The sequence below is a fragment of the Rhagoletis pomonella genome, unplaced genomic scaffold (assembly GCF_013731165.1).
Source record: "Rhagoletis pomonella isolate Grant_MI unplaced genomic scaffold, Rhpom_1.0 Rhpom_scaffold_02941, whole genome shotgun sequence".
NCBI lineage: Eukaryota > Metazoa > Arthropoda > Insecta > Diptera > Tephritidae > Rhagoletis > Rhagoletis pomonella.
In genome coordinates, this window is record NW_023461494.1 from 4,993 (window position 1) to 25,519 (window position 20,527).

General features: G+C 34.1%; 2 protein-coding genes and 1 non-coding gene across 3 annotated transcripts; 1 reads left to right on the plus strand and 2 right to left on the minus strand.

Annotated features, from left to right (window-relative positions):
- Positions 1–363: 363 nt before the first annotated feature.
- Trnal-caa lies at positions 364–480 on the plus strand. The gene is made up of 2 exons: positions 364–401; positions 436–480. It is a non-coding gene; the product is annotated as a tRNA-Leu (tRNA).
- Positions 481–12,186: 11,706 nt separating this feature from the next.
- On the minus strand, positions 12,187–13,130 carry LOC118753848. The gene is made up of 2 exons (XM_036488722.1): positions 12,814–13,130; positions 12,187–12,736 (listed from the first exon to the last, which is right to left on the minus strand). Exons 1-2 carry the CDS (start codon positions 13,128–13,130, stop codon positions 12,187–12,189), a joined length of 867 nt encoding a protein of 288 aa, XP_036344615.1.
- A 783-nt stretch (positions 13,131–13,913) lies between these two features.
- On the minus strand, positions 13,914–15,140 carry LOC118753847. The gene is made up of 3 exons (XM_036488721.1): positions 14,921–15,140; positions 14,684–14,837; positions 13,914–14,607 (listed from the first exon to the last, which is right to left on the minus strand). The coding sequence occupies exons 1-3, from the start codon at positions 15,057–15,059 to the stop codon at positions 14,013–14,015; spliced, it is 888 nt and encodes a 295-aa protein (XP_036344614.1). The 5' UTR covers positions 15,060–15,140; the 3' UTR covers positions 13,914–14,012.
- Between the last annotated feature and the right edge of the window lie 5,387 nt (positions 15,141–20,527).

The following is a 20,527-nucleotide window of genomic DNA, read 5'->3' on the forward strand; positions in this document are numbered from 1 at the left end:
TAAATCATTCATGCTCGTGGCTCAGTGGATGTGCCTATATGCTTTCAACGCGGAGATCGCAGGTTCAAAACGCAGAGGAACCAGAAATTTTTTACTTTTCTTAATTTTTTTATTTCATTTTATTTTAATATATTTTTTATTTTTTCAATTTAATTTCTTTAAATTTCATTTTACTTCGTTGTAGGTGATATAATTTTAATTTAATTTAAATTTATTTCATTGTTTTATTTTTTCTATTTAATTCATTATTTCTCAGATCTGACTTTTTTAAATATTTATAGATTGGTTTCACCAGCAATTTAAGTGCATACATACATACATATTGGCTTACCTGCTCACACATTCGCCGCATAACGGCATAGTGTCAGGATGGCCGAGCGGTCTAAGGCGCCAGACTCAAGTGTGAAAACTTGCCCGCAATGCGGGTACGGAGCTTTCTGGTCCTCTCTGAGGGCGTGGGTTCGAATCCCACTTCTGACAAGATTTTTTTTAAATTTTATTTTAAATTAATTGTTCAAACTTACTTTTTTTTTTTTTTTTTTTTTTTTTTTTTTGATATAGTTTCTTATATCCGAGTCATTGTTATTTATCAAGATTTTATTTTTGTCATTCCACTATTCAATCTATATTCCTGCTCACTTCTTAATTCTGATCATTTTTATTTACATATGTATGTATTTCTAATTAATTCTTTCAAACTATTTTTATTTTTTCGAAGTGGTTTATGCAATGTATTTACATATACATATATTTTTCAAGTACACTCAATATTTAAGAATAAATGTTCATTCATTTCTAGTACAAGATTAATTATAAGCACGCCACATATTAAACAATTTTAACAATTATTATTTTTTTTTTTGTTATTTAATTTGAGTTATTTTTCTAATAAAAATATAGTTTACTCTTTAAAACTATAAAACCCGTATAAATTCAAATTTCAAACTTTGTGCAATATTAAAAAAAAATTCAACAAACTTTCTTAATAATCTCGACCATTTTAATTCAAATTTTTAGAGTATGCAATTTGGTAGCCAATTCAATTATATTCTAAAAAAAATGTTTCGAACATGCTTTGTACGCACAATTTTTGAAACTTTGATTTATAAGGGTTTTGTTAAAGAATAAACCATATTTTTATAAAAAAATGACTAAAATTAAATAATAAAAAAAAATTGTTAAGATTTGTGGTGCGCTTATTTTATTTTTTTTTCTGGTTTATAATTTTATAAAATTTTTTTTTCGAATTTATATTTTTATTTTTTTATGAATTAAAAGTATTTTTTTAGGTTTTTTTCATTAATGAATTTTCTAAATTATCTCAATAAATTTTTTTTTAACAAACGCAGTTTTATGATTCGTCTTTACTATATTTTGTTTTAGATACAATTTTTTAATCTCTATTTACGTATACAATAATTTTTTTGTTAATATTTTTATTTATTTTTTCAATTTATTTCGGCTAAATTGAATAGTATTTTTTCTAGTTTATATTGAGTCTTCGAATTTTCTTTCGATTTTCGAATTTACAAATTCCAATTTTCTTTTTTAACTGTTTGCATTTACTTTGAATTTATGTTAGATTTTTTACTTCTTTAACTTATTTATTTTCTATTACTTTTTATTTATTTTTCTCATTTGTTTTTAAATAATTTTTATCCTGATGCATTTTTCCTAATTTATCGTTTCTGAGTTTTGTTTTTATTTTGTAAGTCATTCCTGTGTACTTATATAGCGCTTATTTTATTTTAGTTATTTTTTGTGAATTGGTTTTACTTTTATACTGTTTACAAATTTTTATTTACTTATTTATTTTTGATGTATTTTATATATTTCTTTTGCTAATTTATTTTCACCCCTTTTTCTGAGTAATTTCTTCGAATACATTTTACTTATCTTGAGTTTATTTAAATATATGTATTTCAATTTTCTGTTTGTAAATTATTTAATTTTTTGATTCATTACTTTAACTTGCTATTTTAACTTGTATAAGAACTGTTATACGTTTTTTTTTGTATTCTGCTATTTTAGAAAACTACTTTGGATATTTGAGTCCTTGAAAGATTGTGAAAAATATAAACTCAAATAGTATCTTAGCCGCCACAGAAGTAAAATCTTAGGCACAAACCACGCCGCAATAAATCTTTGAAAAAATGTATGGCTCTCTCGATTTATGACATATGACAGTACAATAAAAAAACACACACACACAGAGTTAGTGACACTAGAAACCGCAAGGCCACCAAGAAAAGGGACAATTTTGCAAAATCTTAATAAAGCGCGAAGCAATAATTCAAAAAAATTATGACTTCAATGAGTGAGTGAGCAATAAAACAAGGGATAAACTTTAGAATTATGATCATTAAGTAAGGCCAAAAAAGCAAACTTATAGGAAGATGAAAAGAAGCAATTTTGCTCTTTAATGGAATTCGCGCTGCATTGCATATAAATCAAAAAAAAAAAAAAAACATTTTCAAAATTTATGAATGAATGGCGAAATAAGAAATGATGGTGTTTCTGTGAGTATGAAAACTATAAATTTATAAAGTAAACGACTGTAAAAGCGCAGGCGCGCATACAGTTTACGAAAGATCACATTGCGCAAGAGACGGGATGAAAGGAATAACCAAAGACGCGAGAAAGTGCCATTTTGATAACTTCTAACTGACATTAAATTTAAATGATTTTTAATTTGTACAACCTTTCAAAAGTACAATACATATATTTTATGTGCAGCAACGAAGCGGTTAGCTTGAAACTAATTGTGCTTGCCAAGTCAAATAGAAAATTTTTTTTGGCTAACCCAAAGCAGAACAATTCACCTTCCTACAAAGAGAGAGAAAATGCTACCCTGCTAGATGCACACAAAAAGTAGAGCGCGAAGCTACAAAAAGATGCGTAATTAATACGCAGACTTGGAAGCGAAGGGCAAGATAAAGAACACGTCACCTACTATCTAAGTAAAGGGTAAAGGCTTGTGAGAAGGCAGTAAAAGCGCAAATTAGGGAAGGATAATAGTAGAAAGTAAAATTGCTGCATTTAGTACAAAACAATGAGGAAATTTACGAAACAGCAGGCAGAGAAAATGCATTCAAGCGGAAAATTGCAGACAGATGCCAATAAGCCGAAGCGTTTGAGGTAAAAGGATGCTCCGAAAAGAGGTGCAGCATATTATAAAATCTCAGAAAATTGTGCTAGAGAGATGTGGGGATATGCCGTTTGAATAAAAAAAGGAAGGCGGAAAATACAGCTCGGAAGTAAAAAGTGACATTTGGAAAAACGGATTTGGATCAACAAGGAAATTGATGCAAACAGCATTTATTAAATATGTTTGAATAGTAAAAGAAGAACTTTTTTCCACATTAGGGGAACTGACTTCCTGACCTGAGTGGAACTCATTTTATTGTCACATATAAAAAATATGAATTCAAAAGCAAGTAAGCTTTTCACTGCCGTAGCCGAGTAGGTAGAGATGTTGACTATAAATTCTGTGTGTCGCAGGTTCAAATGCCGGCACATGCAGTATTTAAATGATAGAAGAAAATTTTTTAATATACAAAATTTAAAATTGTCACATGAAATTTCAATTTGCAAACGCTTGTCAATAGTATTTTCAATCTTGATAGCTTATCAAGAAAAGAGCTTTTGATTTCTGTGCTAGAATCCCAATTCTTGATAAATAATAAAAAATTTACAAATTATAAAAATTTTTTATTTATCAAGTGCACAGAATCGGGCTGTAAGATTACTTCACAGGAGCGGACACTTAAAAATAATGTCTATTTAACACGGGTGTCCCAAAAGTGTCTGTTAATAGTTGTTGTACCTGGACCTTTGAGGTACTTTGCATTCAAATCACGATTCGATTGCCTACAATCTTTCGCGTACAAATTGTCGATGTAGAGTTTTGTCTGCGTAAGTATTCAAAATTAAGCCTTTTAAGATAATTTTTGAAAATCGATAGTTGAACATTTGTCAGTGGTTAACCACGCACTGTGAATTCGGCCTCAAGTGTTTTAATGACAAAGCTTGGATCGCCTCTAGATTCTAGAAAGAAAATTTTATTTACGGAACTAACTAATTAGCGGGGATGGAAATTCAAACTTTCAAATTGCACCAAAAGCAAAAATAAATGCACTTAAAAAGTCAATGTTTTATATAAAATTTTGATAGAAGGAGGATACCGCAAAACAACTTTTACAACTCACATTCAACAAATATGGCTACATATATAAGAAACGACGTTGGAAGGAATCTCTCCAGAGCAAGTTGTTCAATCTGACATTTTAAAACGAAATATTCGCTGTCTATCTGAACTGACATGCGCCATGAGATTGTATAGCGACAACACGAATTGCTGTAACTACTTTGGAGAGAGTTCTACTGTCTAAATACCGATTAAAAATCACAACAATCAAGTATTTCGTTGAGAAGCGGATTGGAGCATCTATCGTCGTGGAGCTCTATCGTCAGTTCCTGCTTCCAAGCGGTACATAAAAAGCAGCACCAGCTTGTCGCTATCAGCTACAGTTACGTCCGTCTGGCCACATTTCCGTATAAAAATAAGGAAAGAAAACTAATTTCGCTGCTAGCTAAAGGTGACAATTTAATTAAGCAGATATTAAATTGATTTTGGCTTCGAAGCTGATTCTAAAATTAAAATTACAGCTTCTTCTGTTTAAAATATAAATAATTCTTAAAAAATATATTCCCTTTCGACAGCGCTTGATTTGACTAGTTGATTCTAACATTGTTTTCGGCTAAACTTTTATTGCAAAGTCTGGGGAATAGGCAAGATTCAACTTAAAAGACGTTAAAAATGTTTCTAGACAAATTTTTCATATAGGCACTGCAGAAGTCGATTTTTTCCAACGAGTTTCGTCTTCCCTTGTCAAGTTTGATTTGGAGACAAACCGGTTTTGGCGTTTTGCCATCTTCAGTGTCGTTTTTCATTCACGAGTCATTGTGTTAGTTTATGGGCTAACCCTACCAAAATTGATGGGAGGATTTCCTCTTGATAACCATATCTAATCATCATGAGACGACCTGTGTATGTACATATATCCGTCCTGTTCCGGTTTGCGATTTCGGCTAAATTTGTCGAATCCAACTACATAAGCTAGCTGTTCTGGTTTCCAAAAATCAAGTAAATTTTTAACCGACTTCAAAAAACGGAGAATTTGGTTTAGATCCTATCATTGGATAATGAAGAAATTAAGGGTACTTTTAATTTTTTTTTTTTATGAGAATTGAAGTCGGATTGTTTTTTGCTTAAAAATTACTTGTTCCATTTCAATTTGGGTACTAATATCGAAATGAATTGAAATGTACTTTTTTATAACACTGCCTTTTTGAACTCATGATGGAATAAAACGGTGAAATAATAAGACAGTTTTATGGTTTAAGTTTCTGGCACCTCGCTGCTTTATAAAACTTTAAGCGGCATACATTTCAAATAAGGCAGCGTATTATCTCGAACTTTTAACTACAACTAGTATAATTCAACAGGAATTAGGAGTTAAGGATTTTTGATATCCCTTTTTAAATAAATTTTGCAGACAGTTTCACTTTTGAAAATTAACATATGTACATGTATGAGCGGTATGCAAACTGAGCAAATATTTGCATTGAAAACCTAAACGTAGACTATATTCAATCCGCAAAACATTAGCGCTTGAAAAGCGAAGCTTTCAATGCAGTCGGTTGATGAATAGCGGCGACTGGCACCTAATTTGCTGTTCTCAATGGTTGCAGCTAGCTTACTTTGGCAGCACACGTAACACTCACAAAAAAGAAAATAAATAAATAAAAATGTTCCCGCAGTCATTTATAGTTTCCTGCGAAGGATTATGTCGTCCATTCGTCGTTTGTAGGGTTGGATCTATCAGAGGCGTTTGATACCGTCAGCCACTTCACGTTACGATAAGACATTGAGGCCTCCTCTCTCCCACGTGGACTTAAACGGTGGTTAGCGAATTATCCGAGTGGTCGATATTCGTCAGTAATTTTTAGAGACAAAACTAGCAAGGAGGTCCCACAGGGTAGTGTCCCTCCCCACTACTGTTTAACTATTATACTTAAAAGCTCCCTCAACCACCAGAGGGGTCTCAATTATCTCTTATGCTAACGACTGCTCGATAACGGCGTCTGGGAATGGAATCGATGATTTGTGCTCGAAAGTAAGCGGTTACCTCTCCGAAACTTCTCGCTTCTTCACTGCAAGAAGCCGACACCCCTGCCCTGCAAAATCTTCGGCAACCCTTTTTACCAACTGGACGAAGGAGGTCAGACTATAGCTAGGAGTTCACGTCGGTGCCTTATAAATTCCGACGGTTAATAACCCAAAAGTTATCGGAGTTAGCTTCGATAGTCTGCTCTCCTTCTAGGCGCATACAACCGCAATTGCTAATAGAATACAGAGCCGCAACAAGATCCTCAAGTTGCTAGCCGGCAGCACCTGGCACCCAGCAAAGACAAAGAAACGTTGCTGGCAACATGCAAGGCCAGTTCTAAACTACGCAGCGCCTGTGTGGTCGCCGGGGACAAGTAGGACGCAGTGGACGAAGCTACAGACCTGCCAAACCACGGCACTCCGAACAGCGACCGGATACCTTCTGATGTCGCCACAAAACCATCTACACGGCGAGACCCAAAAGTTCCCTTTCAGGGAATGCTCTGAAAGCAATTCCAAGTAGGGTGTCACCGACGTGGGCAACCGAAGAGACATGTGCTTGCCGCTGAGCATTCGCCAAGGCACGTCAGAAGGCTGGCACGACTTTTCATTCAGTCATTCAGTAGATCATTATAAAGTAGACAGTGAAAGACTAGCTCATTTTAGGAATACATAGTTCTATTTTGACTGTGTTGCATATTCATCCTGAGGTTGTTTGTAAAAACGCAGCAGCTGCAAACATTTGTGGCATATCAGCCTTTAATAGAAAGTCCTTGCATTTGCAAACAAATTCCGCAAGTTGATAGTAAGCATCACTTGGGTATCCGGGCAACATGTTCGTACCATGTTGACAGGTGGATGAATGAAAAGTAGGTTAAATAAATGCCACCGCGATTTGCTTTGAAGTTTGAAATGAAAAGAAGATAAGGAGAGGAAACAACTAGAAAATGAAAGTGAAATTGGCTAAGTTGGGCGACAGGCGCTTAGCGTCTAAACGGATGGATGTATGCATGTACATATGTACAACACAAACCTTTAAACGGTAAAATGTTTGAAGAGCTTCGAAGAGGGGCGACTATAGCAGTGAAGGAATGAATAAAAAAAACTCTATTCAGAAAATAAACTAACATTCTGACTCCAATGTCACAAAGATCAATTTAATTAGAGCAGTGATCAATTATCATTTGATAACATTAAGCGCATGCAAAATAACTTGCAGTTTCCATAGCCGCCTGACTTTTACGGAAGTCAGTAATTCAAATGCTTTTTTTTCGCCAATAAATCATAATTAAAGTAGCGACGATTTAAACCGATTTGGACACGAAACAAATGTCTGACAACAAAGATGTCAAAGCGAAAGCAATGCGGACCACCTAATGGAAGCGTGGAGATGAAAAAAAAAAATAGGATGCAGTAGAAATAATCTAAGCTGCCAGCGGGATGTCCAAGGATTTTGACACACACAACAATCACACCTATGTTGCCGCAATATTTGTAAGCACTGTAACAGCCTGACGTTCGTGCACAAACGCGCTGGGCTGGCCGCATGCTCGATGGGTATAGAGAAGCAAAAGTGCTGGGGACTCCAGGCGCACAGCATGTGGTCACTTTTGTGGAGTTTATCAGCGCCGCTTGATGGCCAGGTCGATGCATTTGTTATGTGTTGTTGGCATTGGTGGTAGCAGACATTTGGTTGCTCTGTGGTCTATGTGCGTTGCATTTGCTGATGACTTTAATGCCGACAACGAAAGCTGCTTAGCCAGTGACACTTTGACAGTGATAGTCGAGGAAAGAAGGTACTGTCCCGATAGCTGTTGCAATTGCACTAATAACTGATAGTAGTAGAATTCCTTTGAAGAGACGCACAGTGGTTCAAAACTGGTATACAATGTTCATAGTTCAATGGAGCCTTAATTTTTCAACCAATTTGTTTATTATTTTTATACCCGAGCGCACTTGTGCACAAGGGTATTATAACTTTGTTCACATAACGGTTGTTTGTAACAGGCAAAACGAATCGAGATAGATATAGACAAATGTATACATATGTGATCAGAATGAAAAGAGAAATCGATTAAGCGGTGACTGTCTGTCCGTCCGTCCGTCCGTCCGTCTGTGCACACGATAACTCGAGTAAAAATTGAGATATCTTAACGAAACTTGGTACGTGAACTTCTTTTGGGCGTAGGACGGATGGTATTGAAAATGGGCGAAATCGGACTGTAACCACGCCCACTTCCCATGTAACGGTAATTTCCAGAAATACGAAAACTGTGATATTTTAGTAACTACTAACGATAATTCACTCAAAATTGATATTTGGAATCATTTTCAGACGAAAAATAAAAATATTGTAAATTTTTGGAAAATGGGCGTAGCTACGCCCACATATGGTTACATATGTATATCTTGGTAACCGCTGCACTAATTTCTTCCAAATTGGCACAGTTATTGGCCTTGGTACACCGTACCAAATGGCCGAAAATTTTTAAAATCAGACAATAACCACGCCCACAACCCATATAACGGTAATTTAGAGAAATACAAAATCTTCGATAAATCAGTAAATATTAAAGCTAATTTATTCAAAATTGATTCTTACAACAATTTTTTACCAAGAAATACGTTTGTGATAACATTGTGAAAAACGGGCGTGGCACTGCCCACTTATGATCACATATATGTATCTCGGTAACCGTTATACCAATTTTGTACCAAACTCGGTATGGTTATTGTGCTTGCCACATAAAAGCAAAACCTTGAAAATTATTGAAATCGGACTAAAATTACGGCCGCTTTTCATATAACGGTAAATTTCAGAAATGCTTCAAACTTCAATATTTTGAAATCTAAGGACGCTAATTTACTCAAAATTGATACACCCTGGCTTACCATGTAGCGATAGCTTACGGAAAGGTGAAAAAACATTTATTTAATACTTGCGCCGGGTATTTAATGTTCGGCTCCGCCCGAACTTAGACTTTCTTACTTGTTGAATTTGTATATGTTTATATTAAATTTTTTAGTGCAAAATGCGGAAAAAGTAGCAAGTTTGAAGAAAATCGATTCTCCTGATCCAGTTAATAAATGTTACATAATAAAAATAGTTGAAAGCAATTGTAAGATTCCCTCCAGAACGAAAAAAATTCGATAGAAAAATTTGAAAAGTTATAAAAGAAAAAAATTCATCAAAAGTAATTTTTTTTGTGAGTTTTTAGAAAAATTGTTTAGTGCAAATTGCGAAAAAGTAGCAATTTTGTAGAAAATCGATTCTCCTGTTCTAGATAGTAAATCTTATAAAAAATGTTATAAAAAAATTCACTACAATTAAATTTTTTTTTTTGGAGTTTTTAAAAACATTTCTTAGTACCAATTTTGTAGAAAACCGATTCTTCTGATCTAGATAATAAATGTTACATAATAAGAACTAGCTGAAAACAATTTTAGGGTGTTCCTACAAAATAAAAAAAAAAATTCCCAAAAAATTTTAAATTTAATAAAACAAATTTTCATCAAAATTTAATTTTTTTTTAGTTCTTAGAAAAGTTTTGGTTATATAGTTTTATAGATCGTTAAATTTTAGTATAATAAAGTGCATGCGTTCAACTGGTCTCTTGCTTGAACCACTGTGGGACGTAAGGGCATATGAGCTGACTTTGATAGAGGAAACCAAAATTTCTCGCCACCATAATTTTGATATTTTTTTCCTAACTCATAAAATTTCAAATGAAACGAAGAAGTGTCAAAGGAATGCTGTATGCAATTCCTTTTATCAGTTTTCTTCCATTCATTCATTGCATCACTAAATCGCCTTCATCGATGCATCTTTTTTTGTCAATAATAATGGCGATATAAAAAATAGTTTATGATTGTTCAGTAGCTTCATAGCAGTCATAAAACTGCAGGATATTTTCATCACTTTAAAGTGCGGCCAACGAAATCAACCGCTTCGTTTTCATGCGGCATTTCGATAACCTATTTTTATGAACTGTCTTTTGAGTATGTGTTTGGAATTCTCTTCACACTACATACAACAGGGTTGCATGCGCATATATTTTTATTTTTAGTTTTGTGGCATTTTAACCCTCATAATAGAGCCATTTCCATGCGTACGTTCATTGTCGTCGAATGTGCTGCCCATATTGGCCCATAAATTGCAAATTAAATGAGCCAAAACGAATCTGTGCAAAGCGGCTGCAATCCTAGCAAAGATTTCCACGACAAACTTCTTTACGTGCAACTTTGTTTTCAGCTATTCTGTTAATGATATATGCGCCATATGGTTTTGAGAAATACATGCCGTTTGAACATATGCTTAATTCGCGTGAATTTCCTACTAAATTTCGAGACATTGTGGGTGATCAATTATATTTTCAAGAAAAATATTGCAACTCTATAGAACTTACCAGCTAATAATCGCTGATACCAGCTACGAATGTATGCACTTACATAATGTAGTGAGTATGTATGGTATACCGGTTTGCGGCACTTACCTGTAATTAGAACGAAAAAAAAAAAAACATATTATAAATGTATCGGAAATCAAAAGTCGAGACGAGACATCATTTGTAAGGTTATAAATTTATATATGTAATTTTTTTTCTTCTTTTAAAAAAATATGTATGTAACAAATTAAATTTAAAAAAAGTTAAATAAAAAATAAATAAATTTTTAAGTAAATAAAATTAAAAAAAAAATCTTTTTAAACAATGAAAGCTAAAAAATTAAAAGAAAATTTAACAAAAAAAAAAATTACGTAAAGAAAAAATAAAATAAATTCCTAAAAATTAAATGAAATTAAAAAAGTATTATTTTAAAAATAATAACAACCACATAAATATGCATATGGGAAAATCTTTTGAGATGGGGATTTTTCAACAAAAAAATATATTTTTTTTTAACGTAGCAGCACAATTTTTTTCCATAAATTATCACTTTTAAACCTAATTGAAGTACTTTAATACTGTTTCCTACTATCCCGGTCAAGTTAGATTTTCAAGGTTGCAGTAACTTTCATAAAGCTGGTACGAATGTTACGAACGTCATTATAAATGAAATGTGAAAGGACCATATCGATCCCATATCTGTAAAGAAAAAATTATTCAAGGTCAAAGGTCACATAAATTGATTTTTACCATTTTTCAGCTAAACCGTAAGGTTTATCATAAAAATAGGTTAGACAAAAGTGTAGATCATGCAATTATCTCTAAAAACCGTTATGCCACTTTTGTTCCTAAGAGTCACAATTTCTGAGATATAACGACTCGAACGACATCAATTTTGTAATAATTCATTTAACTTATAAAATACTTTGAATTGAAGTTAATTTTTTAACAAGTGGTAGTATAGAAAATTCAGTCAGTATGGCAGGTGACACGGGCCCTTTTCCAAGAACCAACATTTTTTCCATGAGTAAAGTATTGATTTCATATATGTCCATACCAAGTTCCGGTATTCTACCACAAATACTTCCAGAGATATGCAGCATGAAAAATTCCGTTTGTGTGAGAGGTGCCACGCCCCTTTGTATAATCGAGATAAAAGCCATGCTATCTTTTAAGCTGGGCTAAATGACAGCAGTCTGCGAAATTTCATTAAGATCGGTTGAGTACTTAAAGCGTATCTCTGGATCGGCATGCCTTAACCTAAATGATATACAAGAGCTTTCTCTCAAAATAAATTTTCACTACGAGCGGTGATTGAGAGAGCTTTCTTTCTAAGACTTTTGTGCTGGAATAACAAAAGTCTTTCGAATAATCTTTCCATCTGTCTTACGAAAGACTTTTTACTACTATCTTAGCCGGGATTGCCCTGTAAATAAGTACTTCACAAGTGAAAAAATTTGAACGAATTTATTTATAGTGAAGCTGTAGATTTTCTAAAACTAAAATAAAACACCACGATATACATATATTTTCAAAGTCTATATTTATACAACGTATAGTCACATTCTCTTATAAAAACATGATGGTCCACACTTTTTGCTTTGAATTTTTAGTTCGTTTAGAATTTCTTTAACACAAGGTCTCCTGTGGCATTATTGAACCATCAATAATGCCTAATATCAATGCAACTACACCAATAACTGACACTTCATCCAGCGCTCTATTTAGACGTGGTTCCGCCCAGTTTTCCAATAGTTCGCTAACTTCCTCTTGATTGTCATTCAGCGTCATATCAATAAACTCTTCAATCCAATCGTTAAAAAGTTTCGTCTTCAGTGCGCTACCCAAAATACCAGTCAGCTTAGACTCCACATCGCCCAGTTCGACTGTTGCCTTGAATTTTCGCAATTTCAAGCTACCCGAGTTTTTTGGACGTACTATAAAACTGCCATAAATGCGTAAATTCTTCAAAGTCAAATGCAATATGCCATCGCCATAGATGTGAAATTTGGGACCATACATCCTAGTGGTTATGTTAGTCATATAATTGCCAGTGATCAAAATTTCAGGGAAACGAAAATCGTAACGCACTTTGTGCAGAATATTACTGAAGTGTAGTTCCTGTACGTCAAACTCGTCGAGACCGCTGATATTGAGATCCGTTACGTTGCCGTGTATTCTGTTGCGAAAGATACGAGTAGTTGTTAAAATTTTTGGGATACATTCTAAGTTAGTTATTTCAACTTCTCAACTCACTCTGTTTTATTAAGTACCACATTCACATCTTTATAGTCGGCATGCAGTGGTACCAGCGGTGGTATGCCTGCTGGTGGATAACCGCAAGGCATTTGCAATCGCACAAATTCCATAAATTCGCGGAGATCATCTTCAAAGATGGTGCGCGTCTCAAATCCGATATTTTCGTTTGCGCTAACCACTTGCTGGAAAAGTGTGCTATGTAATAGCCGCAATGCGATTTCAAACTCGCCGGCTTCATCACTTTCCACTTGGCCTTGTGTGGTCTGCAGCTGCAGCAGCAGCAAAGCGCTGAAAACGAGCCAAAATCTATACATTTTTTGACGACAGCTGTTGGCATACTGATTTTAACTTTCGATTCCAATTCGGGAAGTCACCTGCGAACTTAACTAATGTACTTATGTTCTTATTATTTTTTACAATTCGCACACCTGTTAGCTAGCTAATCTATTGCTTGCTAATCGCAAGGCGATAAAATTTGGATTATGGGTATTTTGAGGCCGATATCGGTACAATAGCGCTATACATGCAGTCATAAACATAAATTATGAAATGGAAAAGCACATAAGCACGGAACATAAAACTTTTGAGGCTATACTGCTAAAAAAGTGGAAGGGAAGTATATTTTCTTTTTTTTAACTTTCAAATTGTGAGAGAAAAAATGCACAGCCGTAGACAATATGCAACACTTTTTTACTCAACAATATTTTAGTTCTCAATTTAAACCCAGTTTATTCTCAAAATTACCTCATTGCAGAAAAAGCTTTCTCGCAAGTTGAGAATGCAATTCGTTTTCCATTGAAAACACTTCTCTTTACTCGTCAATGTTTCTAAGATTAAATTGAGGTGCGGAAAAAACTTTGTCAATATCTGAGTTCTCAGTTTAATCACAAGTCATTCTCGAACCGCAATTTTCATTGGGAAGATAAAGACCAAATCGTCTTACAAAAATAATACTAATGGTTCTGGTAGACGATGAGAATAGGAATTCACTCTCATAATCACCATCTAATTACTAATGAGAGTACATATCCCTTCTTATGAGAATTACTCTCATCGTTTACCAGAACAATAAAACAAGAAAGTAATAAAAATTCACATAGGTTTCAAATCATCGTCAACGCACCATCCTTTATTAAGATTTCTTTAGCATACAGATTAAAATTCTTTAAACTCCTTAGCGGAGTTACTACTCTCCATTAAGCCCAGGGATCCTCGGGCGCTACACAACTCGTTTTAATTGGCTCATCTTCACTCTCTGCGCCATCACTATTCAAAATTTTATCCAAAATATCCCAGAAGTCATTACCCTTAAGTAAAGCGTTTACGCGTGGCACCACGGTGTTCTCAATACTTTCTGAAATCTGATTTTGATTGTCGTTGATGCCCGATATGACAGCATTTTCCAGACGACGATTGAGCAGCTCATTCAATTTGCTTTCGCCCAAGATACCAGTGATGTTGGAGTCGCAGCCCTCCAGCGCAATTTTGGTCTTCAACGATGTGATTCTTATGGATCCCCACAAGAGTGGTATTTTATATTTTAAAGTACCAGAAACACGCAAGTTTTTCAAGCTAAAGTCCAAGGAACCATCACCTTCATATTGCACCGAGACGCCGAGTTGGTTAAGAGCATCCAAAATGGTGTTGGTGGCGTACTGTGGTGCAGAGGCACGTATGTTACGGAAGGTGAAATCAAAAGTTATCTTCGACAGTACAATATTCAACTTGAATTTGTTGATTTTGAAGTCGTCTAAACCGTCAACGCGGAAGCGTGTGAGCTCCTCAGCGGTGCTGGGTAATGAAAATGAAAATGAAAATTAATTAAGTTATAGTAAAGCGCATTATTTCCAATAACTAAAGTACTCACTCCAAAATGCCATGCTCGTAATGTACGGAAACTTCGCTTTTCTTCAAGGGCGCTAGCGGTGGTATGCCGTATTGTGGGAAACCGCAAGGCATCTGTTTCTGTAGCCTACGAATAGCGCGACGAATCTGCCATGAGATAATGAAGGTGGGCGCAACTGTCGGTAGCAGAAAGGAAAGCGTTTATTTTAAGAAATCTTCACATACTTAACTACAGTTTTTAGCTAGCCAGCCGACTTACTCTCTTGGACACCATCTTCATTTTCGTAGATCACTTCGATTTCGCTATCGGCATCGATTGGCGATAGCTTGGATTCGGGGCGTTGTAGGGCGCCAGCAAAGGCGCAGGCGGCGAAAGCCACTACCAGCAAGTATTTCATTTTAAACGTTTTCTATCTAAAGTGTGGTTGATGCAATCCTTCAATTTGGCTAGTCAGCAACCGTTCACAACTGATTTCGACACAGGTGTCACCTTAACTTTTATATGTTTCGTACACGACACGACACACACATGCGAATTTTCGTACACTCGGTGCGGATTTATTATCAGATACGATTGATTAAGTGGCGTTGTGAGATTTATGGGCGATTTATAAAATATTGTTGAAATTTACAACTGAGTGAGGGCTGATGTTATGCACTGTTTTAAAAAGCTAACGAGATCAAGCGTTGTTAATTTTTGAAATTAGTATAGTTTGCAGGTGCTTATCTTAAAAGGTTTTCAACTCAATATCTTTCTATATGAAGATGAGCTTAGGTAAGATCATAGAATTTTTAGGAGCTACATAGATATGACAGCTCAACTTTACTAAGAAATTTAGGTTGTCACAATCTGAATAACAGTAATCTACGACTCTTTCTTGATAATATCTTGGAGTTACGAGATTTAGGAGGGAGATTGGCAACTTAATTGTTTCATTTATCGTATTGTAAAAAATAGCGGTATATCGCATTTTATTCGCTATTAAATGTAGTTTCTTACAACAACAAATATCAGTGTAATATGAAAATAACTTTAAAATGAATTAGAATCAAAATAAAATTATAGTTAAAAAACTAAAAACACGCTTTTATTACAAAAAGAACTAGAAAGTATAAAATAATTTATAGATATAGCGATTCCGTTTAAGAAGAATAGGAAGTTCCCTAACTTGATTTAATTTAACTTTTTAAATTAGCTAAAAATAGAATTAAAGTGATTGGCCCGTAGTCATCGTCAAAATAAAGTCCACGGATTTATTTCTTTTCACGCAAGTAATATATGTTCTAAATATGAACCAGATCAGACTATAAATGCGGGTTTTGCAAATATCTCGACTCCTGCGCCACCTAGCGGATTAAGTCATATTTTATATTGCATTGTCCTCGAGTACTGAGCTATGTTTGAAGTTTCAAGTCTGTAGCTCATCGGGAAGTTTGTTAAATATTGACTGCAAGGTTCTAGGACATACAAAGATACATACATACATACAAGTGAAGTTAAATAAAAGCTTGTAATAAAAATGTGTGTAATTTTTTTTTTAGGTTTGCGGAAATAGGCCCGCCACTTATTCATTTAACCTTTAATTTAAGCAGTTGTTTCTTGGTTCTAAACCAATATAAAATCGTCAATCAAATGCTTTACTTTAGACGCAACTATAAATTTTAATGCAACCTTTTAATATAAAGTGAGCTTCAAAATTAAAAGTTCCATGAGAAAAAGGACCTAAGTTACATACCGTTATGAGCATCTATCCTATTTTCAGCAAAATACTGACACCTGAGTGGTCGAAGAATGCCCTATCTCGGAATTCGGTTCAAAAACGCCCTATCTCAGCTGCCGATTCGAAAACGCCCTATCTTAGCACATTTTCAATAAATTTTCAGCTGAGATAGGGCACTCACAGTGGTCTTGAAGCAACCATAGCTATGACTAAAATGCCAACCAAAACGGCTTACATAACTGTCTTTGTACATAATCATAGATCAAAATTTCGTTGAAAATAAAATTCCATCTGCTCCTATTCTTAAAATATTATAAAATGTTGATCTAGAACTTTCCAAATCTAGTTATATAATCGCGAAGGTCTATGGTAATATAATTATAACACTTTCTTACGTTATAAGCATAAAATATTTTAACTTAGTTATTCAAGAGATAATATTACATAATTGCATATTTTAATAATTCTTATTGCATAAATTTTATAAATTTACAAAGTCAATATAAAATATTATTTTATATAAATTCATATGTGTTTTGATGAAAATTCAACGACAGTTTTTTTTTTAATTGATTATATATTTAGGGTCGTCAATCGAATTAACTTTATAATTGAGCCAAAATCTTAAAAATACGCCATGAATGGATTCTCCAGCTTGCTCCGACCACATTCCGAAGCCGTCGTTGCCTAAAAAATGCAGACTATGTTCCAAATGATTTAGAAGCACGTGAATTTTTAATGTTTCCGACATTTCTGTGCTTCGGAAGGCTTTAGCGAGTTTACTTACATGATTTTTTAATTCTGACCCAACTGACAAAGCAGTCAACCCATTGGTGGAGTTTTTTTCACTCAATACATTTAAGGTATGTGCTCTCCCTTGTATAACTTTTGGATGGCTGGTTGCCCGAGCAGTGAGCCAGATATAACAAGAGCATGAACTTGTTCTTGTTTCTTTTGTCGAATCTTCATAGTTAGGCATGTTTGGAAGAGGCCGCGTTGCATTTGGTATATCCATATCTCGGTCACAGAGAACCCTACGACATGTACCACAAATGCCTAATGGGAACTTCGAATTGGTCAATCTAAAATTTTCACTAACGTATTTTTTAATAAGACACACCAATTTTCCGGTTATATTAAATTCTGAAGGTTTTGACGATCCGAATTTAATCTTTCTCCCACAAGGCGCGCACACTTTAAATCTGTTCTCTTCGTGATTACACTTATGTTGCGGATGACTTATAGAAGACATGATGTGCAATCAGATAGCTTACACCAGAAATATTATCATCGAGAAAAATACTATCTGTTTTTCTTTTACACTAATATACAAAACGATAACTTTAGAATACTCTGTTGAACAAGAAATACTAACAATTGCAGTTAAATTTTTTCCAAATTTTCATTTGACAATATTTTAGGCATAGGAGCAGATATGATTTTAATTCCAACTGCATATTGGTGTATGGGTGCCTTCCAAAACAGGTATGCAAGCAGTTTTGGTTGGCATTTTAGTCATACCTATCATTGTTTCAAGACCACTGTGCACTCTTTAATCGAGTTCTGAAGTAGGAAGTTCTTGAAAAGTTTTCGAACTGGCTGCCGATTCCACTAAGGTGTCGATATATAAATCTTTTTATCCTAAGCCCAGATTTTGAGGATATATTTGGGATAAAGTTTTTTATACCCGAGCGCACTTGTGCACAAGGGTATTATAACTTTGTTCACATAACGGTTGTTTGTAACAGGCAAAACGAATCGAGATAGATATAGACAAATGTATACATAAATGATCAGAATGAAAAGAGAAATCGATTAAGCGGTGACTGTCTGTCCGTCCGTCCGTCCGTCTGTGCACACGATAACTCGAGTAAAAATTGAGATATCTTAACGAAACTTGGTACGTGAACTTCTTTTGGGCGTGGGACGGATGGTATTGAAAATGGGCGAAATCGGATAATAACCACGCCTACCTCCCATATAACGGTAATTTTAAGAAATACGAAAACTGCGATATTTTAGTAACTACTGAAGATAGTTCACTCCAGATTGATACTTACAATGAGTTTCAGACGGAAAACATGAATATTATAAATTTTTGGAAAATGGGCGTAGCCACGCCCACTTATGGTTACATGTGTATATCTTGGTAACCGCTGCACCAATTTCTTCCAAACTTGGCACAGTTGTTGGCCTTAGTACAGCATACTAAATGGATGAAAATTTTAAAAATCGGACAATAACCACGCCTACCTCCCATATAACGATAATTTTCAGAAAAACGAAAACTGCGATATTTTAGTAACTACTGAAGATAATTCACTCAAAATTGATATTTGCAATGAGTTTTAGACGAAAAATAAGAATATTACAAAATTTTGGCAAATGGGCGTAGCCACGCCCACTTATGGTTACATGTGTATATCTTGGTAACCGCTACACCAATTTCTTCCAAACTTGGCACAGTTGTTGGTCCTGGTACAGCATACCAACTGGCCGAAAATTTCTAAAATCGGACAATAACCACGCCCACATCCCATATAACGGTAATTTCGAGAAATACAAAATCTTCGATAAATCAGTAAATATTGAAGCTAATTTATTCAAAATTGATGATTGCAACAATCTTTACCAAGAAATACGTTTATAACAAAATTTTGGAAAATGGGCGTAGCACCTCCCACTTGTGATCACATATATGTATCTCGCTAACCGTTCTAGCAATTTGAACCAAACTCGGTGTGGTTATTGTGCTTGCCACATAAAAGCAAACCGTTGAAAATTGTTGAAATCGGACTAAAATTGAGGCCGCTTTTCATATAACGGTAAATTTCAGATATGCTTGAAATTTCAATATTTCGAAATTTAAGGACGCTAATTTACTTAAAATGTATACACCCCGGCTTATCATGTAGCGGTAGCTTTCGGAAAGGTGGAAAACATATATTTAATACTTGCGCCGGGTATTTAATGTTCGGCACCGCCCGAACTTAGACTTTCTTACTTGTTATTACTCAACTACTCATCGAAAACTTTTAATGCAAGAATAAAAATTTTTTGTTCGAAAAAATTTTAAATTAACAAATTTCCATAAATTTTTTTACGAAAATAACGGTATAACTTGAAAAACAATTTAAATTCTTTTTTTTTGTCAAAAAAGTAAGGAATTTGAAACATCAATCAAAAAAGATAAGCACGATTGAATCTAAATCAACAAATGATTCAATTTATGTACACAAATTATGATATAGCATTGCTATATCAACAAAAAACTTCAAGCTAAATTTTTTTATCTCAAAAATATAAAAATTTTGTGGTTATGAATTATAAAAAAAATCGATCGTAAACTTAAAAAAATTAATTATGAAAATATCAGTCCTAGGTAATGAACAAATTTGAATACCACAATAATGATTTTGGAAAGAAAAGAGTATAATTCGCAAGTTATTTTCTAAGCAAAAAATACAACTGATTTCAAGTCGAATATCAAAATTTAGGAGTACCGTTAATTTTACATGATCAATTGATCGAAACTTTACCAAATTAGAATGGCCCCTTGAGATACCTTCCGATAAAAAAGGATAATCGAAACGGTTCACGTCGTCCAAAGTAATCCGGTACATACCTAAGAACTGCATTTTAAAAAGTTGTCACTTTATTTTATCCAATAACACGAAATTTGGTAGACTGGTTGCCAAGGTAGGTTGGTGTTCAAAATGGGCGAAATCGTTCTATAACCACACCCACCTCCCATATAACGGTATCTTCAAAAAATCGCAAATACTACATCTGAAAACGAGACATATGTGAATATTCCTAAGTATTTTGACACGTTGAATCTGAATCCGGCATCAGAATCGGTCTAACGTGTCTGACCTAAGACTTAACCTTAAAACACATAGACGGATATTATGTGACAGGCACGTTTATTACATTTATGTTATTCTGTTTTCCTTTATCTTCATTTTTATCTTTATAGTCTATCGATAACAAAATCGATAGTAGCATCCAATAAAATATCGATACCAAAACCGATAAAAATATCGATAACAAAATCGATGAAAATTTCGATAACATAATCGATAAATATCGAATAAGAAAATCGATAAAAAATATCGGTAACAAAATAGCTAAAAATATTAATT

Coding starts and splice junctions, on each gene's coding strand:
- LOC118753848 (XM_036488722.1), bottom strand. CDS start 13,130: ATGTATAGATTTTGGCTCGTTTTCAGCGCTTTGCTGCTGCTGCAGCTG. Junction 12,737..12,813: donor GTGGTACTTAATAAAACAGA/GTGAGTTGAGAA, acceptor CTTTCGCAACAG/AATACACGGCAACGTAACGG.
- LOC118753847 (XM_036488721.1), bottom strand. CDS start 15,059: ATGAAATACTTGCTGGTAGTGGCTTTCGCCGCCTGCGCCTTTGCTGGC. Junction 14,838..14,920: donor TGAAGATGGTGTCCAAGAGA/GTAAGTCGGCTG, acceptor TGCTACCGACAG/TTGCGCCCACCTTCATTATC. Junction 14,608..14,683: donor TACGAGCATGGCATTTTGGA/GTGAGTACTTTA, acceptor TTCATTACCCAG/CACCGCTGAGGAGCTCACAC.